Source organism: Lutjanus erythropterus, chromosome 2 (assembly GCF_056507025.1).
Source record: "Lutjanus erythropterus isolate fLutEry1 chromosome 2, fLutEry1.hap2, whole genome shotgun sequence".
NCBI classification, from domain to species: Eukaryota; Metazoa; Chordata; class Actinopteri; order Lutjaniformes; family Lutjanidae; genus Lutjanus; species Lutjanus erythropterus.
In genome coordinates, this window is record NC_139318.1 from 32,502,166 (window position 1) to 32,529,809 (window position 27,644).

Genomic DNA, 27,644 nt, shown 5'->3' on the forward strand with positions numbered 1-27,644 from the left:
CAGACCTCCTTTCCTGCCCCAGGATGCGATGTAGTGACGTGCCTACCAGTGAAGTGAGACCGTCCTTGTTCTGATGTGTTTGTGTGCTGAAGAGATTACAAGGAAACAGCTTGCCAGGGGCAGGCAGCTGCTGTTTCCTACAGCTCGCGGCAGTTTGGGGGGACAACAGCAGGATGCCGTGGGGGAGAAGTGGCTCGGCGGCCCTGCTGCTGCTCTCGGGCAGAACCATCGCACGGGCCAAGGCCAGGTAGGATTAGGCCTCTGCGGCTGCTGTGGACTCAGGGGCTCCTGGGACCTGAAGCTCATGTGTGGATTAAGAAACTACTATTAGGCTAAGCTTGTGGCTACTATGGGTGCTGAGCAAGGCTGTTTTTCTTGTTTGGTTACTGGACAAAGTTCAGGCACTTTGTAGACTTAAAATCATCTTTCTCTGTGTTTAGGATTTCCTTTGTCATAGTTCTCACCTACATGCTATGACAAGGGCTGAGAAGAAACACTTTCTCAAGGCTGTATGAGCAAACTGTTGCATTCTGTGTAAGCTAAGAGGCTTGCAATGGCATTCAGCCACTAGGATTTAACACTGTGCTGCTGCTTTTTTCAACTGGATTACTGTATTCCTTCACCAGAGCGGTGGGTCGGGGTTACTTTATGTTAGTTCCCACAGTGCTGAGTGTAAACGTAAAGCAACAGTTTGACATTTTGGCCATTCTTCTTTCAAAGTGGATGATTTCCTGTTGATTCTCTGTGAAACAATCGCAACACCCTGATATTTTCAGTAGCCCCTGGTTTCAATTGTCCATTTATAAAAGTGGCACAGAGCATGTGTTTGGTTTTGTGGTTGAGCTTTATAACTTGCAGGCAAGGTAAAGAGTATTATTAGCAGGTTTAAAAACAAGTCAGTCCAGCTTTTCTCTTGGTTCATGAGGAAAAACAAGGAAGGACAGGAAAAATAGAATCAAAGCTTTCTCTTAATAATCCAATCCAATCCAATCCAACTTTATTTGTAAAGCACTTTATAAGCAACCGCAGTGGACCAAAGTGCTGTACAGAAATAAAATACAAGAAGAGATTAAATGACATAAAACAACTATACAATTTAAAGCAATAGAAAAATAAAATTAAAACAAATATATATATATATACATATACATACACACATACATATGCACATACATACAATACATTCAACATCTCACATGATGTTAAAAGCCAGGGAGAAGAGATGGGTTTTAAGATGTGATTTAAAAACAGGCAGCGAGGAGGCCTGTCTGATGTGGAGAGGCAGATCATTCCACAGTTTAGGAGCTGCTACAGCAAAGGCACGGTCACCTCTGAGCTTTCGCTTAGTTTTAGGTACACTCAGGAGCAGCTGATCAGCTGACCTGAGAGAGCGGAGGGGTGTATAAGGCTGCAGCAGTTCGGAGAGGTAGGGCGGGGCGAGACCATTTAGGGATTTAAAAGTAAATAAAAGAATTTTAAAATTGATCCTAAAATGGATGGGCAACCAGTGAAGTGAGGCTAAAATGGGGGAAATGTGCTCGTGCTTATGTGTGCCAGTTAAAAGACGTGCCGCAGCATTTTGCACCATCTGAAGACGAGCGACAGAGGACCCACTAACCCCCACATAAAGTGCATTACAGTAATCCAGCCTAGTGGTCACAAAGGCGTGGATTACTGTTTCAAAGTGCTGTTTTGAAAGAATCGGTTTAATTTTGGCAAGTTGCCTCAATTGGAAAAAGCTTGACTTAACAACTGACCTGATTTGACAGTCGAGCTTGAGATCAGCATCTACTTTAACCCCAAGATTAGTGACAGTTGGCTTAATGAACTGGGCCAGGGAACCCAGATCTACAGGGGGAGCCCCAGAGGTGCCACCAAAAACCATCACCTCTGTCTTTTTCTCATTAAAATTTAAAAAGTTTAAAGCCATCCAGGCCTTTATGTCATCAAGACACCTGAGTAGCGGTTTGACAGAATAGGAGTCTTTCTTTTTGAGAGGGACATAAATCTGACTGTCATCTGCGTAACAGTGGAATGAGATACCATGATTTCTCAGTATGGAACCAAGTGGAAGCAAGTAGAGAGAGAAGAGAAGAGGCCCTAAAACTGAGCCCTGTGGGACCCCACATGAGAGATGAGCAGAGGAGGACACAGAGTCACCAAGGCTGACACAAAAAGTTCGATCAGCCAAGTATGACCTGAACCACTCCAGTGCTACACCCCTGATACCCACCCACTGTTCCAAACGAGAGATTAAAAGTTCATGGTCCACTGTGTCAAATGCAGCAGTTAAATCTAAAAGCACAAGAATAACACAGTCACCGGCATCAGTGGCTAAAAAGATATCATTAAAAACTCTTAAAAGAGCTGATTCGGTGCTGTGCAAGGTTTTAAAACCAGATTGGAAGACCTCAAGAATGTTGTGCTCATCCAGAAAAACCATTAATTGGCTGCAAACTATCTTCTCAAGGATTTTTGAGATAAAAGGCAATTTAGAGATTGGTCTGTAATTTGAGAGAACAGTAGTATCTTGGCCTGGTTTTTTAATCAAAGGTTGTACTACTGCATGTTTGAGATTTTTTAGGGACCACACCTGAGGACAAACTACTATTGATAAGTGTCAGAACAGAGGACCCTATAGTGGGGAGAACCTCTTTAAAAAGTCGAGGAGGGACCACATCATTCGGAGAACCTGAGGGCTTCAACTGACCAACAGTCTTCTGTAACAACAACAGAGTTACAGGCTCAAACCTGTTAAAGACAGCAGAGCAGGACACAGAGACTGAAGTGTCAGACGCAGAGGGTGAGATTAAAGCCCTAGTGGAGGAAACCTTATCAATAAAAAAGTGAAGGAAATTTTCACACACAGCAGGGGAGGACTCAATACAGACAGTCTGTGGGGCATTAAGAACAGAGTCAATGGTCTTAAACAAGACACGAGGCTTATGACAGTTGGACAGAATAATATCAGAAAAATGTTTTCTTTTAGCAGCTTTCACAGTTGTTTGATAATGACGCCAGCAGTCCCTTAAAATTTGAAATGACACCTGAAGTTTGTCCCTTTTCCACTTCCGCTCAGCTCTACGGCACTCGCGTCTGACAGCACGGGTTGTGTCATTCAGCCAGGGTTCAGATTTAATCCTAGACTGCCTGGTTTTTAACGGAGCCACGATGTCTAAAATGGATTGGCAGGTGGATTGCAGCCATGAGCTGAGCTCCTCCGTATCTTTGTCCAAACACTCAGTGACACAGTTATGAGTCTGACTGAAAACGGCTGAGAACTGAACAGCAGTGGAAGGGTTAATAATGCGACAAGGTCGGGCAGCAGCGCGAGGTTTGACTGTTTTACAAGCAAGGGCAACCTCAAAAACTACAGGCATATGATCAGAAAATACTGCGTCACAAACTTCCAAATTAAAAACAGGCAAACCAAAAGATAAAACAAGATCAAGTGTGTGTCCGCGTTCTTGTGTGGGACCAGACACAGACTGCACAAGATTAAAAGAGTCAATGAGGCTTAAAAAGTCCTTTGCCATTGGCTTATCAGGACAACACACATGAACATTAAAATCTCCAACAATAAGGACACGATCATATTTAGGCATGATTTCTGCCAGGAAATCAGAGAACTCATTTAAAAAGTCCTTATTGTAATTGGGAGGCCGATAGACCACTGCACACAACACTGTGTGAGAGCGACAAAGTTCAAATAGGCTCAGTTCAAAGCTGGTGAACGAGGATGGTAACGATAGCTGCTTACATTTATAGTGACTCTTAAAAACAGTGGCAGTTCCTCCACCTCGGCCCGATGTCCGCGGGGAGTTAAAATAGCAGCAGTTCGGAGGTAAAAGTTCAGTGAAAGCGCTGGACTCACCAACACTCAGCCAGGTCTCAGTCACACAGAGAAAGTCCAATCCTCGGGACGTGAAGAAATCCTTAAGAACAAAAGTTTTATTCGCTAGCGATCTAGCGTTAACCAGGCCAATCCTGACAGGAACCGGCGGTTCCGCGGCGTCAGCTATCCGGGGAGCCCGACTCAGAGGCCGCAGGTTACACAGATTCACTCCGCGCCGGCAGGGACGGGGAGAGCAGGGGCCGCGGGTCTGGAACACTTCATCCGGGCCGACAACGGGTACCAGCCAGGAGACGCGAGGCATCGCTCCAAACAGGGTCCAGGAAGCCGTAGAAAAACGCGCCATGCAGGCCTTCAGCCTCACCAGCTGACCGCTGCGTTTACCCCGGCGGCGGGGACGCTTACGCCGGAGAGGTGGAGCTAGGGCGCGGCAAAGGTGAGCTGGGATCCCCGATAGAAACGGGGGCAAAGTTTTATGTCCCGTATCATCTGACTTCACCAGATCTTGGGTAGAAAGTTGAAGATCCATCAGTGTTTGGCGATCGTACACCAGTAGAGAGTTGACATATTGGGTAACAAGAGACAGAAACAGCGCAAACACACACAATGCTGGCAGAGACAGACGGCAGGCCGTACACACAGGCGCCATCTTGATCTCCCAAGGAAAACCTGCAGTGGCGGCTGTGGCGACTCAAGCAGACATACAGATATTTGTGTAAAAAAGTAAATACTGATCCACCTTCTTTACTTAAGTAAAAGTGAAAAGATACAGGCTGTGAACTATACTCAAAGTATAAAACTGAAAAGTGGACATTTCTACTGGCCTTTTCTGTTCATAGCGGACTAACAGTCAGTCGAGACACCCTCTCTTGTCTGTTTTGTCCTGTTATATCTATCACACGTGTGATATGCATTGATAGATACACCAAGGAATCGTCTTTTGTATGTGTTATTGTCCCATCCATTTAAGCTGAAATCAGTCTTAATCTTTGGAACGCAACGTGCAATGATACAAAATAAAAATAATAAATTAACTGAAGTACTTTGAAAATGCAAGAAGTGGGAAGTGCAGATATTTGTGTTAAAATGAAGGGAGTTAAAGAAGAGGTTGTCAGAAAAAGTTTGTCACTTTTCATGTGGATATCCAGTAAATGTTGATGGTTAAAATAGTCAGCTGCAGAAATAAATTCCTCAGTGCTGCTATATTGAATGATTAAACTGATGTTATGAGTTTTTCTGCTGCAAAGTATGTTGCACCCAGTGATGTCACTGGATGTAAGGAAGACCTACAGGCTATTTCAGCTTGGATTTCTAGTCTCTGCTGCTGGGTAGCTGGGGGGGCATGGTACGACTATTGTTGTTACGGTAACAGTATGTTTTGGCCAACAAAGTATTAACTATAGGCTATAGGGTGGTGATCCACTGGAAAATGGGCGTCGGAATCACAAAATCACCTGCAATGCATCCTCATACATGGAGACACAGCTGCACGGCTCCGTCAGTCAGTGTAGCATGCACAGAAGAATTTATTGCTTATATGGACAGCCTCTACCATTAACAATGATTGGACATCCACATAAAAAGTGCCAATTTTAAGTAGCTGTACTTTGATACTTCCCATCACTGATAAACTGTCCTCTTAGGGTACTAGATAGAAAGCAGAGTCATGACAAACAGCAGAGGTTGAAGTAACTGGTTAGGCTCTTCCTTGTAGGTACACCGCCGGTTTCAGTTGAATTTCCATTGAAATGCATTCCCAAAATGATCCAACTAGCTTATATTACAACAAAACAAAACTGGGCGATACATTAGCAGACTTATGAAAAGCAAAAATGTGTGAAAACAGGAGATTAATACGTATCACTACGATTACCAAAGTGTCCAAACTACTGGAATGTGTGTCTCACTTTTCTCTGCAGTGTGTGGCTCTGACTGTTTACATCCTCAGCTGATATATGGGCTGTCATCAGCATGACAAGAAAGAGTGACTGAACAGTGATGAGTCAGTGATTTAGTTAAGGGGCTGTGGGGCATTACAGTGCTGCTCACAGGCAATGTTGACAGACCTGTTGCACTTGAGGAACTTGAGACTTTATCTTGCGGTCGCTCACACATACATCACATCCTCAGTCAGAAACCTGACACAGATTTATGTCAACTGATGACTTGAGCTCAGGTATGAGGTTTAACTAGGATGGTGGTAAAGACAACATGAATGTTGTAATAGTACGTTGCTGTCTTCTGCTTATAAGGCATGAATGATTTGATTTATCATACCACGTCAATGGCTGTCACATCACAAGTATGTGCTGTTTGATATGAGATTACCTGCCTGCAATGCAAACTCAACCACAGAGACTGAGGAAGAAGAAAGCATCTTCATCCTTTGATCCGTTTGATTAACTTAATTCTTTATTCATAGAGTAACAGCAAAGGAAAGAGGTGATAATTTGCCTTGTCTTTTCAACAAAGAATCCTTGATTACTGGGTTTCCACTGGTCATTAAGTCTAAAAACCATTAATCTGAATTGTAGGCCTTAAAATAAGTTAAATAGGATTTTGAAAGGTCATAAAATTAATTGGATTATGAAGTTAACATTACTTTCATCTTGCTTTTAATACGTTTTTAGAAAAACATCAACATGATCACCCTGTAACAAAACTACAAAACAAAACGAAAGTGGAACCAATAACCACTAATGCAAACTGGGTTTTTTTTTTCAAATTCCAAGAAGAACAAATTAAAATCTAAAAGTAAAATACTTCATAAATATATAATTTCTGCAATGGAATATTTCATGTGTGGATTCAGTGTGGTATTTTAGCTAAATCACAGTTAGCATGAAGAGCTAAGCTAATGCTAATTAGGCAGGAAAGAGCGTCACGTAATGCTTAAATATTAGGAAATTAAGACTGACTTGTAAAAAATCAAACTTGAGACACATCCATAAATATATCAGAAAACATATTGCGAAGGTTTTGAGTCCATTCTTTAATTTGGCATACATAAAACAATGCTTCATCAAAATATTTATCAGAGTTTATAATTAGCTGCTAGCATTAATATTAGTCAGTTCATACAGCTGGTTTAGTCTTTACTTGCTTAAGGTCTTACTTGGTTAGCATCATTAGTAAATTCTGCACTTACTAAAGATGAACATTTAACATAAACATTTTTGTAGCTGTGAAGTAGGTCAAGGACTTAACTTGCATTTTGAATGATCGCAAAAGGGTCTTAAAATTCTTTAATTTAACTTGTTGAAACCTGCAGAATTCCTGGATTAACTGGCTCAAGTAGAAACTGAAATGCTAATAAAGCGTCTTAGGAATACATTTGAGTGGACATCAGCTCTCACTGGTGTGGCCAGAGGCTTCATCATTTACATCCTTGACTGGACAAGAACAAGGACTTTCATTGTTTCATTGCAGCCAGAGTGTTTTGTTTCAAACATTCAAATGTTCCTGTTTGAACCAGAGAGGAAGTTGATGGCCATCAGGCATGCAGGCAAGGCGTGTCACCTGAGAGTGGCGTGGGAGGGGACAGGTGTGAATGATGTGTTGATGTTCGGAGAGTTGTCACTCCCTCCTGCATACCAGCTCCGGCTCCACTAAGCTTACAAACACGCAGCCACACAGCCTCAAGCCACAGTAAAGTCTTCTAATACCACTTCCTCTCAGCGCACAGAGAGACTGCGGAGCAGCTTTACAACGCACTCACATGGTGTCCAGCCACCACGACGGGATAAAACTAGAGTTTGTGCTGCTTGACTGTAATTCCTGGATTCCTTTAGCGTTGTGGATATGGGAGGCAGAGAGGAGGTGGTAGTGGGGAGCAAATTCGGGTCCACCATGCAGTTTCCACGCACAAGGTTGAACCGTTTCAGGCTGCGTCCTTCTCCAAACCCAGCAAGGAACAAACGTGGGAAGTCGTCCTCACACAAGAAAAAAGCCAGGTATGTGTGGTGTGAAGGAGCAGGAGCTGGAGCAGTGGGATTCGGACATGTGTTGGTGAAAGTTTTGAGTGTTGTCTGTGCTTGAAGTGAGCTACCATGGTCAAACTGCAACTTCATAACATAAACATGCCGTTCAGACCCCTGCAGCTGTGGTACATGTCATTTACAATGCTTCATTTGTGGGCTAGAAGCAAATTTTAAACGTAGAATATGCAGGATTTGTCATTTGCTGTTTGTAAACACACTAGAAAGATAGCTGATTGCTGTCTCATTAACAGAATGCCAAAAAGACACTTTCAGTTGGTAAAGTGTCCCGAACAGAGCAAATTAATGAGAAAATAAGAAAGTACAGGCAGAGGGCAAAGTTTCTGCAGATACAGACACCACCGCAAACTTCTAGTGGGTCATAAGTGATGATTTAGGGTGACTATGTTTATGTGTATCTATGCATAATTCTCAAATATCATTTTAATCTAATTTGAATTCTTGTGTTTTTTGCTGGAGTTCATGTAGCTGCTGAGCAGAAGGATCCAGAATGCTCTGCTGTGAGGCAGCTGTTTGCAGACCTCTGATCTCTCAGGCTTGATGTATTTCATCCATCAGAGTGGCAGGCTGTGAGCACATGTTGTGGCTTTGGACAGCTGTGTGTGAGGGTTAGAGTGTGAGTTATTATCTGGATGTTTCATATAAGGACTCATCGCCATGCCATATGGTAAAAAAATATATATATTGTGATTATTTTAACAGATGTTGCAATATTAGTGGGAGTGATCTGGTTTGCATCTCTCTTTTCAGTTTATAGTTTTCAGTATAGCTGTTTTGTCACACATTTTTCTCTTATCAAAAAATTGCAGCCTCTGCAATCAGGATATTACATTTGACCATATTGCAGTTTTGATCAGATTTAGATTAATTGCACTGTCCTGCCAGGTATACACAATGCTGCATTTCCCCTCTCCGTACTTTGTTTCCCATATCTTAACTCAAGTTATTGGCTGATGTCAAGTACTGATCATATAGTGGATACTATATTTTCTTTTTATACTCAAGATTTGTGTGGACATGATAGAGATCAGTCTTCTCTCGGCCTGTAATTCTGCTTCAATTGTTATTTATAAGTGGAGACAATAATACAACAACTTTCTATTTAGATTTGTTCAAATTTTAATGTTATTTTAATGTTATTACAGTCTTAATATGACCAAAGAATAGGTTTCAAAGTGGACCAGTCTAGAGCTGAAACACTTGGTCGATTTACAGAGAATTAGTCAAGAACAATGGGTATTATTGTTTAATTGTTTACGTCAGTGGTGCCCAAACTTTTCCCCTTGGAGGGACAAAACTGAAACCTAATGATGGGCCATGGGCCAAAAGCAAACATTTGTAGTATGTTATTGATGCAAAGAGGTACCAGAGTCCCAAGATCCCTTAATTGATTGACTTCCTGTGCCAAGTGTCACTCTGTGTCAGACTGTGCTCAGAGTAAGAAAGATAATCAATAATTAGGAATCCTACACATTCAAAGGCCATTTTTACCCAACAAAAATAAAACAATAATTTTTTAGTTAATATCATTTTCACTAGAAACGTGGTGGGCCAAATCTAGCCTTTGGGCTGCCCTGGTTTAAGTCTTTAAGACATTTGCAGGACGTGCTGCTTTTCTGTTTTATATCATTGTAAAGAGATCTGCTGTCTGGACTAAAACAGCGATTTGAAGTCAAATGTGATGGGAATTTCCCCACTGACATTCTATAGACTGAACATTGATGACTTGATTGATTATTTGGATAAATAATTGATAGATCTGTCTTGTCTGGCCAGTATCTAATGCCTCCAGTGTTGTCAGTATGCTTGCTAATAGTGATCCAACATGTTGGATCTATGATCTCATTTTTTGTAATGCAGTGAAGTAATTTCATGCTCTTGATATGTTGAGGGAGGACGTCTTTCTGGCATGTGTAATGTCTCTCTAGTATAATGGAAGATCTGACCAAATTGCATTGTCACATTGCATCATATACTACAATGTATGTTGGAATGCAGCCAAACTGGTTTAGAAGCCAGTAAAGCAATAAGGATTTGCCACTGACTCGTTTTAGTTAACATTTGATAGTTGTAATTAATGTGTAGGCTTTAATGACATTAAAAGGTAGTTGTAGTTTAGTTTTATGGGATAGTGACACACCCTCATATACTTGACCAGATTTTTTCCAATCACAATAACTGGCATTGATTCTTGTGTCATATATCTCTGTTTGGTCTACTATTACTCAGTGAGTAAGTTAAAGGGACAATTCACGCCAAAATCAAAAATACTTTTTTATCTTCCTCTGACCTGCACTGCTATTTATCCATGCAGATAGTTTTAGTCTGAGTTGCAGAGTTTTAGAGATATCGGCTGTAGAGATGTCTGTCCTCTTTCAAATATAATGGGACTAGATGGCACTCGGCTTGTGGTGCTCAAAGGGCCAAAAATCCATATGAAAAACACAACAGCAAGGTGTCTCTTTCCAGAAATCATGTTATATTTGAGAGAAGGCAGACTCTATGGCTGATATTTCAAAAACTCTGCAACTCACACCGAAACAAACTGGATGGATAAATAGTACTACAGGCCAGAGGAAAAATATGTATTTTTGCTTTTGGTTTGAACAGCCCCTTCAGTATATGCCTGTCTAGTATACATAGAAAGGGCAGTTGCTGCTTTCTATTTCTCCTTTTTCTATTTCTGTTTCTTTGAAAAGAGGCTTTCACTTAATTAGCTATCTATTGAAACTCAAACTGCTGTCATCATAGCCCCCACCCCTCTTTCCCTGCTCCAAGGCACCATGAAACTGGTTTAACACACCAAAGCACTGATCTGGAACAAACCTGATCTGGCTTTAGCTAACTTGTAGTTGATGTGGGCATGTATGGGAAACATCTTGATAGGATCGTCACAGCTAAAAAAGTATGACAGGTATTTTTAGATCTGATACATCGGAAAACTATCACCTCATTGTCTCTCTTCAGTCATGTTGGCATGGCTCGCATGCCACCTGGCATTCCTCAGAGATGGACGAGTGCAGTTCGACATGTCTCTTGAGGTTTGCTGACTAGAGGAATGCGACTGAACCATGCGGAGTGAGTCAGCTGACCACTTCCTGTGTCTGTCACATTTTAGTGCCGGGGGGTGTGAGTGAGTCTGCAGCTGAGTGTGCCCCATTGTTGTCGGAGAACAGTAGCCTCTGTTGTTGAGTCCTGCGCAGGAAAATGTAGAAATTTATCATGTCAGGATCAACCCCTGCAGACGACGGTCACCGCTGCTGCTGATGGTGTTGATGTTGTTGACGAGTAAGGAGCTGGTCCTGAGGATTATAGTGGTATCCACGAAAATATTGATGTTGTTGTTACATACAACCATGAACATATACTGGCAGTCTCTTTAATGGTTACTTTGTTTTATTATGCTGCTGTGCTTTCCCTTTATCTTGTTTAGCTTTGAGATGGGTATCCTTTCTGTGCCTGTTGTCTGTCCTGTATATTTATAACATTTAGTTTCTCCATGGGGGATTAATAATGTATCTGGTACCGTATCGTATTGAATTGTATTGTCTCGAATTGCATTGTAGCATATTGTGTCATATCGTATCGTATTGTATTTCATATTCAAGAATACAATTCAACAATGACAAAACAAGCAAACAACCAGACAACAAACTAAATAACATGATGTATAAGGAACAAGAGTGAGAGAAAACGCTTCTTGGTTCTCTGTAGTAAAATGTTACCAGCATTAAGCACAAACAGCTATCAAAAAAGAGACAGTGGCTCCATTTCACCATGGATGTAATCAGTTTATAGTAATGACAGATTACCAAAACAGCAAAATGAAGTGTCTCAATAACAAAAAAAAGTGACAGAGGTCAGAAATGCATAACCTAAAGGTTCAGTTAGGTAGCTGTACACGTCAGGGTCATCCATGTTGATGGAAAGGACACTCATCTACGCTTATTTCTTAATTTTTTCCATATAACACTGCTGATACTTGTACAGTGCAATGGGTTTTTTTAAGGAACATTTTTCATAACACGCATTTAAATGTTAAAACAATGCCAGGAATGATACAAAGCACCAACACCAAAATGCAATTTTTTTAAGGGTCTGATCATGAAAATCTGGCTGCATTTTCCCTGCTTGTGTTCGGAAAAGATTCTGATATATGATTTCTTCATCTCAAACTGCTCATTGCATGTTGTCTTCCATTGTTAGTGGGATTCTTGTATCTGTTTCAGCAGATGAAGTGAGAAGTGGGTGTGACCCACAGCAAAACAGATCTCACATTCTTACAGTGACATCTAGTGGATTTTTAGGGTACTTTGCCTCTGGGACACATTTTGCAAGAACAATAGAGACCCCCCTTTGTGTCCGCTCTCACCATCCTCGCTCCTCACTCCGGCCCTCCCTCCATCCCACTCCTTTTGTCTCTCCTCCTCTCTGGGCTCTCCCGGCTGATTCGTCGCCTCCGTCCTCACCGTTCCTCCTGTGTTTGTATGTGTCTTTGTGTTTCTGCCCGTTTGTTTGCATGCACGCGTGTGATTTCTTTACGTGTGTGTATGTCTGCACCAGAAATCCCAGCCCCACCGAGATGAGCGTGGAGCCCTGGGCCAGCCCGCAGGACCAGGCAGCCGCTGAGGACGCACGCAGCACGCACACGCCACCCGCCCAGGATCAGGATCAGGAGCAGCACCCCGACAAACTCTGCCTGGACTCATTTTGGAGTGAGGTGGAGACCATCCGACAGGGGAGTGGCTACACGGACCTCGACTGCACCAGGAGAGACTCCAGACAGTCAGAAGGTAAATCCTGCAAATCCCGCGCTGATTGATTAAGAATGGATAGAAAGGGATTAAGGTGGGAGTCATCACAAGTTTATGTGGAAGAATTACAAACCGTTGGTGTTTAACACAGCTGCCACCGACATCCTCCGTGACAGGATGCATTTGCCATGGCAACATATCAGGTTTCGCTCATGCAGCAAAGTAGCACACATCACCATGACAACACTATCAAACACTCTGTGGCGGGCAGGCAGTGTTTTATGTGCACAAGCCAAATAGCCATTCATGAATGCTGACTTGATAGTAAATGCTCCATTCAAATGATCTGATTGTGTTAATTCTGCCCTCTAAAAGATCCTTTGATATATATGTTAATATATATGTTATTATAAATTAATTTCTCACTAATGAGTAAACCCTCTGAAGTGAAGATTTCAGTGTGTAAATGTGTATGTGTGTCATTAGTATTATAGTAGGGTAAACAAACTATGTTTTTCTTTATTAAATGAAAGAACCGACTGACTAACAACTGTACTTGGTGTCCAAGAGCAAGTTGATTTAACCTGGTTATAACACAGTGTTTACAAGGTGGGGAGTTAGCATCAGTGGTTTAAAACTGGTTGCACCACACAAACTTGTTTTTACCAAACAATTACTCTCACTAAAGGTGCAATACACGATTCTAGTGAAAAATGGTTGACTGCTGAGTCTCATTCCCAAAACGTCGATCAGCTATCTTATCAACCTGTGATTGGCCAAAGTCTCCAGTCACCGGATAGATTTTCTAAAGCCTGGAAAGAGAGCCAAGAGGAAGAACAGAACTCCAGTTTTCTCTCAGACCACTTGAAATATATAATGCTTAAAGATTATCGTGCGGTTATTTTTCACTGTGAAACACACATATGTATCGATCTTTTGTGTACAAGTAAAACACAATCCTACCTACTTTAGAAAAAAACGTCAGTCAAGTTTAATATATTGTTTACCCCCATAAAACAGTTATATGTGGGAGTTAAGTTACAACCTGTGATGCTACAGTCGTGTTTACACAGTCGCCTGCCTTTGATTGGACTGTGCTAAAGATGTTTCTTAGCAATCAGTTTACATATTACTAAAGTCTGTACTAGCTCAGGCATTTTTCAGTTGAAATTTAGTAAATACCTGGCTTGAAATCAGCTTGTAGTGATTACAGCCAGAGGACTAGAGACTATGCATAAACTTAATGATGCATTTTTGAATAGCTGCTGCAACCCGGTCCAGTGATCTGGTAAAATTTTTTTACTTTATATTACTTTCTACATCCAAATTATAATTAAGGGTTGTAACATTTTGCATTTTAAATTTGATTATAACTACATCTTGTTGCTGTTGTCCCCGTGTATTTACATGTATCTGTACGTTTCTCAGAGGGCGAACAGGAGGAGCAGTGGTTGGCTGATGCTGGTTTATCGAACCTCATCAGTGAGGACAGCGAGGATGTAGACAACGCGGTGCTGCTGTCCACTCTGACCCGGACCCAGGCCGAGGCCGTCCAGCGCCGACTGGATTCCTACACACTCTCCCTCCGGAAGAGGAACAAACCAGCACCGCGCGACGTCCGAGACGTCTTCAACTCCCCCATCGCTCAGGTCAGGACTGTTTAAAATGACTGAATCCCTACTGGTGTTGTTCTGTAACTGGCCACGACCGCTGACATCCTGGTGGAGGAAGATTTCTTTGAAATGTACAAATTCGTCTGTTGCTCTCATTCCCAGTCTCAGGTTTCCTGTTATTGTGTTATGCAACTTTACATCAAGCAGAGATGTAGAATGTAGATGTACAATGTAATATACCCACTATTTTCCCTGGAGACTGTCAGTACTCGGTGAGGGATTTTCTATTGTCCCGGTGTGTTGTGCTGTCTTGCTCCATGCAGAGGTTGACCTGTGACAATGAAGGCAAATCACATGTAAAGGCCATGCTTTGTCCCCCCTGTCTGTCTCAGCAGCCCTGAGAGGGGAACAGAGACACTGTTCTGATTCTTATCAGTCCTTTATCAAAGGAAACACTCTGTGTATCCTTGACCATCTCCTCAGTGAACAATGTGCAACACTACTGCTATTCCCAGTGGTGGAGAAAATAATACAGGACTGATAATTCTAACTGTGAGTTTATAAGAAAGTGTTGTATATGTGTTGTGAAGTGTCAGTAAATACTCTTTCTCATCAGACCCTTCTGCCTGAGGCCCAGCGTAGTGAAGACCTCGCCCAGAACAGCATGGCATCAGTCCCCAAATCGCCACTATCAGGTAAGAGCTACTTGCAGTAAGCCAGAATGTCTTTATGTGTCTTTAAAGTCTTCGCTTCCATATCATGATGTATCTCCAAGTTTCCAAATTTAATTTGAGAGTTAAAAGTTCATGATTAATTGATTGGTGGATGTCACAGTATTGTTGGCTGGAATTGGTTGGTCTAAGCCAACATAAGCACACGTCTTCTTTTGTTTTACAGGAAGTAAACATGATTGGATTTTGATATAAGAATACGAAGAAACTGATCTACTGTATTTCTTCGGCATGTATTGTTAAACAGGTTCACAATATGACCGGGGATATGTTCTAAAAGGGATAAAAAGGCATTTTTAATTTTGTCTCAACCTTAAAAAAACTTAACTGACAAAGTCAGGTGAGCAGCAGAATCATGAGGCTCTGATGAGGGGATTGTTTTGCGAGGATCAGGCCACAGCCCTGTTATCTGCCTCCTAATTGGTTCAGATAAATCCCCCGGATAACTCTGTGTCTCTACATGCTGCTGCTGGACAAAGTCCCGTCCTCACGGTGCTGAATTCACTTGTCAAATCTCAGTATTTTTGAGCGAGATTAGAGTTTTTCAGGGTATCCATGGGGACTTCAGTGTATTAAAATAGTACTGAATTTAATATTAAGGCCATAAAAGTATTGGAATTTGTTTATAAAGTTCTTATATTTTATCTTGTTCTTTTGTAGGATTAAATAAATAGATTTCAAGAGATTTATTAGTCTCACATGAATACAAGTATGCATAGCAAAATGTTATTGAGTCAACCTCCAAGGCAGTGCACAATACAAATATAAGAAATTATAAGATTATAGCTATAAACAAAATAATTACACATAACAATGCATGAGCTTTGGCACCTTGCTACAAACAAGCTAATGTTGTTTTAACCCTAATGGCTGCAGCACACAAAATACAAGTTTGTTACATCTATTTCCAGGCAATATGACTGTGAGTATTATAATAAAATGTTTTAAAGGTCTTAAAAACTCTTCAGTTTGATTTGGAGAACCCTGGGAATAGCCTGTTTTTTGTACCCAGTATTTTCAAAAAATGCCTCTTGTGTCTGCTTTCTTAAAGTTTACAACAAGTAAATATTCAGTTGTTGATGTTTCCACAGTGAAACCATGCAGCAGGTTGGAGTCTGTAGACAAGTAAACAGAACACCAAAAGGACAGTCACACTGTTACAAATCAAGTAAAAGTAAGAGTGACAGTGACATCTAACATTTTTTCATGTGAACAGCTCTGAGGAAACTTCGGATGCTTTCTTTATCTGTTTTGGGAGATAAGCATCAGATAAAAGATAACGGGACTGTGTGGATAAAGTTCCTCATATTTGAGGTCTTTTTGGTCGTTTTTCTTCCTCTTGTTCCCTCATGTCACGTGCATTCAATTAAATTTTTTTTTGTGAGAGGACTTCCTCAAGTGAACTAATAGATTGGTGTTCGTGTGTTTCCTCCTCAGCCGTGACGCCAGAGCATCAGCATGGCGCTCCTAAAGAGGAGTTCTTCATCACCGATGTGGCTTACTGCGAACAGGCCGTCATCTTCCTCAAACAGGCCAAACTGCCACAGATCAATGTCCAACGCCGAAAAGAGGACGGCACCCTGCCTGTAAGCACCTAAACACTCCTGTCCCCTCCTACTCCTGTTTTCCAGGCCGACAGTACTGTAGGAAAGTTTAAGAATGTTTTGTTCAAATGGGGACTGTTTTAAAAATTCCAGTTATGTAATGAAGTGGGAAGATAATTTGCACGTGGTCAAAAAGGGAAACACTGACATACGGTTCTCTGCATGTATTTCCCTATATTCATTTCATGTGGAGGTTGTGACAGTACATCTGTAATCTATTGACAGGAAAGAGGATTTAAATTATGTAGTTTTGGGGAAGGCAGAGTACTGTGCATACAGTACATGAGAGATAATAAACCCTACTGTCAACAGTCTGTCTTGTGTTCGGTAGTGGGGGTTTTCAGCCGCTGTCAGTGAAAGTCATGACAAACCTGAGATTCAAATGAGGCACAGGTTGAGAACTCACACACTACTGACTGTACGTTCATCTTGCAGTTACCAGCATCTCACCTCTGCAGTACACGCTGCAGCTTCTTGCTGTTTATCACATAGTTCTGAAGTCAATAGACACGTTTCCACCCAAAGTACCCAGAACTCTTAGTCCCTGGAACTACTGTTTCAAGAAACTAAAATATTTCTTCGGCCTGTTGTTGCCTGCATTTCCACCACAGTCTAAAGACTTGCGAACATTAGGCAAATTAGTGCACCAGCATATGAAAAAGCTCTACACGTTTTTACCCGTCATTTTTGTGCCTGGTAAGACAACCAACCATAGACTCACAAGTCAGTCTAAATGCATCTCTCAATAGAGACTGACAATACTCTCCCAACTTTAGTTGCTAAAACTTGGTGACAAAAAAATTGAGATAAATAAAACCTCCATTGCCAAACCGATCAGAAATATTAATGGCAGTCTTATATATTGGGGTGGTTTCTAATAAGGCATGTCCTTGAAAAAATGTAAGGGGTGTATGTTTGTTAGTGTTGAGATCTCTAATGATTTTTTGGTCAGTCCATCTGTCATTGCCTTTCTTCTTTAACTCCATGTTGACATGTTTGCGGCTGCAGAATTTTAGAAATGGTTAATGGTAAATGGTAAATGGTTTATGGTTTTAAAATGCAGACTAATGTTCAGCACTGCAAGCCCCACCCCCTAAAGTACCTGTGCTTTTGAAAAGTACTACCCCACGGGCAGGGACTTCATTTAGACTCTGTTCCCTGTGGTGCAAACACTCTGAGTTCGTCCAGAGGTTCCTGGCAGGTGGGGAAGTTCTTCACATACTTCACATACATATAGGACCCTAGCCCTAACTTTACAATGTCACTTTGCTTCATTTTCAACTCAGTCACCAATCAACATTTACTAAAAAATGGCATGTTGTTGTGTTCTTGTGCTAGTTTGCCTTTAATTTAGCCTGCAGACAGCCAGCTCTTTCATCTTAAGTCAAATCATGCTCTTGGGTCCATCGGTCCCCTTTGTATTCAGGATCATAATTGGGTTTGGTGGTATTAAAACGTATTGAAAAGTAAAAGTTGTTGCAGCTGATCAGGAATAATAATCTTAGTAATTCAGGGCTTTAGGGCTCTAGGTGTCACTGCACACTTCTGTCTCTATGTGGATCAAAATATTTGAGTTTTGGGTCAGTCAGACCTGTTAATACACACACTTGTACACAAATTTTATTGTAAGTCAGTTGTTCTAATCGGCCCCACTGTTGGTTAGATAACAGGGTTACTCAGAATAAAGGAATGAGGGAATTAGCTCAAAACAAAAGAAGAGCTGTTGTGTCACAAAGCAGATTTATGTCTGTTTCAGAATAAATGCAGTATGTTTCCTCAGCAAATAGGAAGAATTAGTGTTTTTAGACATGTCAATTATACCTGCATGGATACTGTTGCCACATTTTATTAAAGACAGTTTTCTTCTTCTTTCCTTTTCTCCCTGTTCTTTATCCCATTCTCTCTCTTTCCCTCTTCACCTCCACTTCCCTCCTCTCAACTTCAATCCTCCTCTCCTCTCCTCACTCTCACCTTCCCAGCGGGTGATCTGCCCCAAGTGCCGTCTAGGAGTGACTCGTATTCAGGATCTCTCCCACACTGACATGAAGAAGGTGCGTCAGTTGGCTCTCATCGACATGACGGCGTTGTGCGACCTCTTAGAGCTGGAGGTCAAAAGGCACAAAACCAGCAAGAGGAAAATCCCAGGTATGGCAGCACCTGTACACGAAGGCACAAGTTCTTTGTAAACACCCCGACACACAAGGACATAGACATCTTTAAGACGGCTAGAATCTTTTCGTAGACAATAACATTTCAACTATGTGCAGTATTTATCTCACATTTTATCTCTGGTTGTAAGCCAATCAAATCAAAGAATAACAATGAGTCACACTGCCGCATGACTGGTTGTCTGCTGCAGTAGTTCTGCTCAAACTGTCAGCTGTTTAATTTCTGCAGAGATTTCCTCCTGTAACATCTGTTTATTTCCATGTGATGGATTAATTTTAGGAAGACTTCCAGATTGAGCGTGTTTTAGAATTAAATGTGCTCCTGCCAGTTTAATAAGTGTTTTACATTTTCTCTGTACATGATTATGACAGACTGAGGGGAAAAAAGAGAAGAGGAAGAGTTTTGAAATTTAATTTCTATTTTTAAGAATAAAGTCAAAATGTCAGCATTAGTGCCAGGTATAAGGAAAAATATATCAGAGGAGGAAGATTTTTTTTAAACTTCATAATGACTATAAAGTTAAGAATGAAGCTGTAATTTGAAAAATAAAGTCGAGATTTCAGGAATAAAGTCAAACCGCAGTATTAGTGCAAGAAAAAATAAATAAAAAGGAAAAAGATTTTTTCAGAATTTCCATTATGAGAATAAAGTTGAAACAAAAAGAATAAAGTTGAAATCGTATTTAGCTTTCTCCTCCTCCTCTCATTTTTCCCCTTATGTCTGACCCTAGCACTCTTTCCTACAGAACAGCACTGAAAAGTAGACTAAAGTATGGTGACACATTCTTTCATAATACATGAATCACCCCTAAGTAATCCTAGCATTTTATGGTCAGCCATATTTTGACACACTGCAGTAGCTGCATGTCGACTGATATACACAGAACTACGCAAGCAGTGACATGGCAGTATGGATCTAGACATACACACACATACACACACACATACACAAGACGGCAAACAAAATGTCTCCCTTGTGCAGCTGTGACTGAATGTCAGTGTATTGCCAAGAACAACTGATTGACGCGTTGGTCTTTCACAGAGAGCCCGCTCTTCGGGGTGCCGCTGGCCACGCTGCTGGAGAACGATCAGAAAATCAAGCCCAACACCTCGACTCCTCTCTTCCTGCAGGCGGTAATAATTCCATACCTGACATATATGATGCACTGAAAAAATGAAGATCATTCCTATTTATATGAACTATCTGTACTGTATGTGGGCCTGAGATGTTAATTTAGCCTTTGAATGTGCCTTTAATACATCAGATATGCTGTTGTCCCCTAGTTTGGCACAGGAGGACATTTTGACCATATCTTTTATCTTTTTGATCATACTTTGATCCTATTTTGCCTTTGTTGAACCTTCAAACGCTGCTTCAGATAGAGCACATATTTTCATCTCAGTGTCCTCTGAATGTGAAATGCTCTGACCACACCCTGCTGTATGTAGCAGCAGTTACTGAGAATAACCAGCAGAGGTGAGCGTGAGATTCTTATCTCCTGATGCCTGACTCTCTGCTAATGTCTCTCCCCCTCTCTTTCCTCTCTCTTTCACTGCAGTTGTTGTCGTTTTTGGAGAAGAAAGGCATTGATTCTGAGGGGATCCTGCGGGTTCCAGGATCTCAGTCCAGAATCAAGGTACAATATTTGGATCTACATCTATTTCTGCCATCGCACCACATTATTTTATCGCAAAATCTTAAAAGTCCTTTTTTGTATATTATGTTTAAAGTAAAGGAATGAAAAAATATTAATGAACCTGAAGGGCAGCCAACATATTGACACTGTAAAATGTCAGAAGTGCTTTAACCACTGTGAGAAAATCAAACAGCTTCAGTTTAACTGTAGTTGACATTTAGAAAAACAGGGTCCAGTGAGACGAAATCAATCAAGTTTTTTTTCAGTTACTGCCTTATGATGCCGTATTTAATTCAGCACATGTACATTAGATGGATGGTGAATCAATTAGATCAAAGCAGACAGAAGAGGGCGCCATTTAGCCCTGAAGGAGAAAGACAGGGCAGATTACTAGGACAGATTAACTAAATTTAATTATTTTGGCTCTACTAATTTTCTCATCAAAAGAGAAATTAGTTCAGGTAATATGTGAGAATGATGCTTATTTTTTCAGAAAAGCATGAAGCTTGGTACACTACTATTTATTTTGCATCATATCCTCTGACCCAAAGATGATAACACAGAAAAGGTGATGTCTGCCTTTATGTTTTGATGGTCAAGGATAACAATGATACTATAAACAGCATCATAAACTGTGAATTCAGTGATGCTGCGAGAAGGAAATCACAGCGCCAGAGAACCTAGACTTAATAATATCATGCCTGTTGCATGCATGTTGTGTGGAGTATTAACAGCTTTATCCTTTTGTTTGTTAACCCTTTCAGTACAGTGACTGCAAAGACAAGAACAATATCCAGTATGACCTTAACAAGCTTAAAAAGAGGGTGTCAAACACAAAGAGTTACTCTCAACAGTGTATTTCAGAAACACACGTTTGATTGTTTTATTGAAAAATTGTTCATGAAGGATCTGCTACCCTCAGCATATCCTGTCATTTTGTCCCTTTAGCAGAGTACAACGTATTTTATTCCTTATTGTAGATACACATACAGAGGCAGGACTAACTAAGATTCTGTGCGCTTAATCCAAAGCTCAGAAATTTTGAATTTTTATAACACATAAGAAATCTATAGCTGCATCTGTCAGCAACAGGGTGTCAAATAAGAATGAGGAAAACAAGCTAACAGTGCTTATAGATAGCACTCTTATATACGCCTCAAATAGAGACTGATAACATTGTCTGGAAATAAGTTGTGCTCTACTGTCACGGTGATCAAAAGTTAATTTAACACTAAGGAGTCTTAAATAGCTGCTCCAGAGCCGTGTCAGCTCTGTGAGTGGAAAACAACTCTCCGTGTCAAGATCTGATATTTCAAAATTCAAAAAAACATTAATGAACACTGAAAACTTTATATATGACATACGGTGTGTCATTTGTTCTGAAAATGTCTCATTGTTCTCTGTGTCCAGCTGCTGCAGCAGAACTTGGAGACCAACTTCTACTCAGGGCAGGTCAGCTGGGACGAGGTGAGTCCAAACGACGCTGCCGCGCTGCTCAAGAAGTTAATCCGGGAACTGCCCGCTCCTCTGCTCACCGCCGAGTACCTCAACACCTTCAGCGCCGTCAGAGGTCAGAGGACACTTCTTGACGATTATTATTGGTTTTACTTTTAGGTTTCAGCGGGGACAGTTCACCCCAAAATCAAAACTTTAAGTTGTGATGACCACCATCAGCGGGAGCGGTCCTCTGTAGTTACATAATAACCAGATCTGTGATAGATCATACAGTATATCAGTGTGATGATGGGTGCGTTATTGACTGACTGTATCTGGAAAGTTGCATATAAAACAGCCATATACAACAATCCTTCCTCTCCTCCTCTACACCACTTCAACAATCTGATGCTCACTTTTTGCAGACAGCTCAGCGGGGTTCACATCATAATTACCTAAGTCTCCTTACCGTGATGACAGCGCCGTGTGACACTTATCTTTTCTGCTCCGGCTGAGAAATCCACATTAAGATGAACAAGCTGATAGCCTCTTAAGAGTCGTCCCTGCGCTGCCACAAATACATGCAGCGCCGTGACACAGCACAGAAAAAGATCTGCTATTTTCACATTAATTTCACCTAAATAAAAGACTGCTTTGATATTAATATAATCTGATTGATGACTCACTGATGTGCGGTTTGTGAGGAGGATCAGTGCAAAGTGATAAATGACGTGTGACCACAGAGACATAAGCTAACAAACCTAATGGCCACCTGTCACAATGTCATTAATCTTTAGATATCCCATTACTCTTTGCCAAACACAGAGGAAATGAAGAGGGTGTGTGTGTGTGTGTGTGTGTGTGTGTGTGTGTGTGTGTGTGTGTGTGTGTGTGTGTGTACAAAACCCATCTTACCTTTTCTCCCTGCTCCTCCTTCAGACATCACAGAGCTGAAGCAGAAACTCCACATGTTGAACCTGCTCATCCTGCTGCTGCCTGAGCCCAACAGGAACACACTGAAGGTACACACACAGACACACACGCACGCACACACTTGTCACGACACTTTCAACAATGCACTTCATGAAGTAGAGACAAAAATAGTTGTCACGCTCTGAGAAACAGTAGATGTACAGATTTCATTTTGGCACGTTGCATAATAGACTGAACACTGATGTTCTCTCTTTACATGATGAGTTTTCATGCACGCATTTTTTTTGGCAGCAGTAGCCTGATTTGTAAACACTGTATAAACTTGAAACCAGTTTCCTTTATTAGGACACTGATAGATTCTGCTGACCATAAGAACAAATTTGAGGTACTTGTACTGCACAGAAGTATATCCATTTCACACAGCACTAAATACTTCTACTCCTCGTCATTTCAGAGGAAAACTTGCACACAAAACAGGCAATTAGCTTTTTAAATCGACGCATTTGTGCAGATTGAACTGCCCAGAAATACATAAAATATTCAAAATAAGCTCCACCTTGACTGATTGCAACAACAAAATGCTCCTTGCACATTAATGCATGTGTTAGACTCAACTGTTTGCTAGTTAGATAAAAAGTCAGCTAGCCAGGTTAGTCTCCTCATAATGGCTCCCCCTTTGAGAAAAACTTGTTAGCTGAATTCTTGGAGTGATATGGCCTAATAATTGAAGATTCAGAAACAGACAACAGTACAGTAAGAGAAATTTGAAATTAATTTGGAAAGATTTTGTGATTTTTTGAGATTTTGTGAATAATACTTAATGCATACTTTAACTTAGTAGCATTTATAATTACTACTTTTGGAGAAAATTGCCGATCTCCATGTACTATAAAAGTTGAAAATTAGCCTTAATTAAAGAGTCAAGTTTAAAAGAATAATTCATCTACAAATGTAAAAACACTGCAAGAAATTCACAGAGGAAATGACCCCAAAACAGTTAAACGAGCCTCAGCCTTTAATCTTTGTTTAGCATTCTTCACCACACCCGTCATGCTCTTCTTAGTGTTGTCAGGGATTAATCCCAATTTGCACTTTCATGAAACATGACATACCAAGGCGCTGTTTCATAATGCAGCACTATAGTGTTTTGCTCTTAATCCACATTTTAAACACTCTGTTCTGTTATGTAACGGCTTGCATTAACCATGACTCACTTTCATCGTCACAAGTGTGCAGTCAGCTCCGCTTATGGCATCCAGGAGCGTGAAACCCACCTGAACTAATTACTTTGACTCCAGTGGAGGCAGCTGAAACTTACTGTGCATTAACATACTTCTCAGTCGAGGTGTTACAGATGATTCAGTCACTGTGATAATTCACTTTACTCCATTTTGTGCTTCAGTATAAGTGGCCTTTCAGCACTTTCAGACGTTCAGATGAAAGTGAGAAAGTGTTTTTCAACTGTATAAAACTAGAATGTTCCTAGAACCTCCATGTTACACTGAATTTGATAAAAGAATCAATTCCATAAATCACTGAATCCTTTCGATTTAATGCATCTGCATGCAAGTCTCCATTATGTTGCCATCTGTGTGTCCTTCAGGCCCTCCTCGAGTTCCTCAGCAAGGTGGTTTCCAAGGAGAAGAGGAACAGGATGAACCTGTGGGCTGTAGCGACCATCATGGCTCCCAACCTCTTCCTCCACAAGGCCGTCCCCAGCAGGCTGACAGAGGGAGCAGAGAAAGGACACGCGGAGAAAGCAGCTGATGTTATGAGGCTCCTTATCAGATACCAGGACCTCCTCTGGACGGTATGACCTCCCACATATTCAACCGCAGGAGGAGAGGAGTGTTGGATTTACTGACTCTACATTAGATCTAATAGTGTAATTATTTAGAGACCATTATACATGTTCTACATGCGCTCATACATGTGCTTAAACAGATTTCTTAGTAATAAAGAATAATTAAAGAGATGTTATGGGGTGGAGTTATATGAGGTACTTGCACTACCAACAGTAGATGACATTCTGCACAAAAAACAAGTAAATGTTGCTTTTCTCTTCAGATCCCTAATTTCCTCATGAGCCAGGTGCGTAAGCTGAATGAGAACAGTAACCGGCGTTACCAGTTCTACGACCGCCGCATCAAGAACCTGCTGAGGAAGATCCACACAGACAGCCGGGACAAACCTGATAAAAACACCTCAGAGGTGAGCTGCTTTACCAAACCTGATAAAAACACCTCAGAGGTGAGCTGCTTTATCAGACCTGTGGTATAGAGAATACTAAGGCAAACGCAATTATAATATGTAATATAATACAATTATAATATATAATTACAGCCTTAAATTATCATAACAAATCTCAATTCTTGTGGCATGTTTCTCTGAGAAACAAATTAATATTTATACATACAGTATATGAACAGCAAATCCTGGGCAATAGTTCCACACTACAGTCATAATAAAGATGAATGTACATTACACATGTACAAGTGTAATGTACACACTTTAATACATGCTGTTGATCTCATCATACACAAAATGCTTCTCACATACTGATTATACCTGGAAAAACAGTAACTTTATCGGGCATAATTCTTGTTTATATCATTCCAGTATAACAAACCTATGCTATCCAAAGTCATTATAATAACAAATATTCTTTATCTCTTTTTTCTGCCCTGCAGCTGTGCCGTACGGTGAAGATCCAGGTCGGGGATCTGGTGAGCGGCACCATGGAGTATCAGCTCAGCATCAACTCTCGAGCATCAGACCTGCTCGCACAGTTTCATCGCCAGTCCCTCCGCAGCCCCGAAAATGGAAAGGGCAAAATGCGAAGGTACGATACGGGACAGTTTGAATGACTACATGCTCTCTTCAGACCATGGCTGAACTGCATTTTAAGTAGACTATGACGAGTTTCTTGTTTGACAAGTTTCACCACAAAACCACCGCATTTGATGAAGAAATGGCACATTAGATTAGATTTTCAGAATCTTTTCAAACAGAATTTGTAACTTTAATTTTGTTATGTAATGTGCATATCAGTTAAATTCACTTTTGTCACCTGATATATATATTTCCTATTTAAGAATGACATATTATGTGCTTGATCCACCTTTACTGAACTTAATGACGATACATCTGTGTTATGCGTCTGTCAACAGGAACGGCTCTGTAGCGTATCCAGACTGCGCCCTGTATGAAGTGGGAGGGAACATCGGTAAGTAGCAGTGGCTGCACCGTTGTCTCCGGTCGGAGTGGTGCTGACATTTGCATGTCTTTCTGCTCATTGAGCTGATGAGAGTATAAGGTCTTATGTAATGAACTCTGTAAGCGCCAAACAGAGACGAGCAGTGCATCTGCAGTTATCAGAGCAGACAAATGCTTATTACACACACACACACACACACACACACACACACACACACACACACACACACACACACACACACACACACACACACACACGTCTGTGCTGTCACAGGGGAGTTGACACAGTAACAGTAAAAGAAAAAAAACTTGTTCAGTCAGTTCAGCTCTAAAATGTAAAACTTCTGAATCTGCACGTCAGTCCCTGAGATTATTGACTCACGGTCACAGTTTTGATATAAACAATCCTGATTTGCACTTAGAGCTGAAAAAATTTGAAGATTAATCAAATATTCGATTGACAGAAAAATAAAAAGAAACTATGTTAATAATTGATGAATCGTTTGAATATGGAAACCCATTTCTGCCCGTAAAAAAAACAAAATATCCCCATGATAAGTCATAATTATCAGATAAAACATAGACATTCTAAGATAAAAAGTCAAAATCACAGGATTATTTGGACTTCTTATCTCATAAAGAATTTTTATCTCATTATAACTTTCAATTATATAATTATGCATTTTTCTCAAAAATAAGTTAACATTTTATGGCATAAATATGTCTTTTTGTCTTGTAATTTTGTCTTTTTACCTAATAATTATTAATATTTTTTCTCATAATTTTGATAATTTATGTTACAATTTTATTGACTTGACAAACAAAATAAGACATTAAAAGACCTCAATTTGGACCCTGGAAAACTGGGATGGACTTTTTTCACAAATTTCTTGCATCAAACAATTAAGCAATTCATTGAGACAATAATTTGCAGATTAATCGATAACAGAAATAATTGTTTTTATTTTGTTCCTCTGCAAAATCTTGAGCTTTCGTTAATGTTTTTTGTGTGTTTTCTGCAGGTGAACACTGCCTGGATCCGGACACACACCTCCTGGATTTGTATAACAGTAACCACGCAGGAGAGTGGGTCATCAAGCTGAAACCCAACGCCAGCAGAGGCCTGTGAAGGATGAACGGACAGATCGGGACACAGGCAGAGCCTAAAAAAAGATGAAATCCACCCAGCCGTCTCCTCTTGTCCTTTTCATCCTTGGAGCAACAAGGGAGAAGGAGACAGATGGACAGATGGAGGAAGCAGAAACAGATAGATGGAGAATCTGCCAGGAGCAGAGCCTAAAAACTGTCTATGATCAGATGAACATACATTGCCCTCTTTCTCTCTTCCCTTTCTTCCTTCACTCCATCTTTCCTCTCCTGTGTTACCACGGGGCTGCGATGCTGCGAGCAAAAAGCTGCTGACGTGACTCATTACTTCCGACAGAGAACCTGCTGCATAGAAAACAGAGGAGAGCGAGCGGCTGGGCAGTTTGGATCGCCATCTTTTCTCATTTCTGACCATGAGCGAGCAGATGGGGATGCAGAGCACCTCTGGCTATAGAGAGCCCAACAGTCCCACCCCTTTTCTCAGGCCAGCCAGACAGACAACGTGTTTCCTGTTGTGGGTTTCATTCATCATCAGTCTTTTGCAAAGAGCTCAAACATGATTCAGGAGCTTTCCACATATATTCATGGCTAAATTG

The 27,644-nt window shown here is 40.9% G+C and overlaps 1 protein-coding gene across 3 annotated transcripts; it reads left to right on the forward strand.

Moving 5' to 3' along the window:
* The first annotated feature begins 67 nt into the window (after positions 1-67).
* Positions 68-27,644, forward strand: arhgap40 (Rho GTPase activating protein 40). 3 transcript variants are annotated; one of them, XM_084737478.1, is made up of 15 exons: positions 68-247; positions 12,415-12,644; positions 14,034-14,254; positions 14,835-14,913; positions 16,387-16,535; positions 18,533-18,698; positions 19,764-19,855; positions 20,281-20,358; positions 21,769-21,928; positions 22,732-22,814; positions 24,329-24,535; positions 24,793-24,936; positions 25,416-25,567; positions 25,896-25,951; positions 26,964-27,644. In XM_084737478.1, exons 1-15 carry the CDS (start codon positions 174-176, stop codon positions 27,068-27,070), a joined length of 1,998 nt encoding a protein of 665 aa, XP_084593604.1. In that variant the 5' UTR covers positions 68-173; the 3' UTR covers positions 27,071-27,644. The 3 variants fall into 3 exon arrangements, with proteins under 3 accessions (XP_084593604.1, XP_084593596.1, XP_084593588.1); XM_084737470.1 differs by lacking the exon at positions 68-247 and adding an exon at positions 7,224-7,806; XM_084737462.1 differs by lacking the exon at positions 68-247 and adding an exon at positions 12,044-12,336.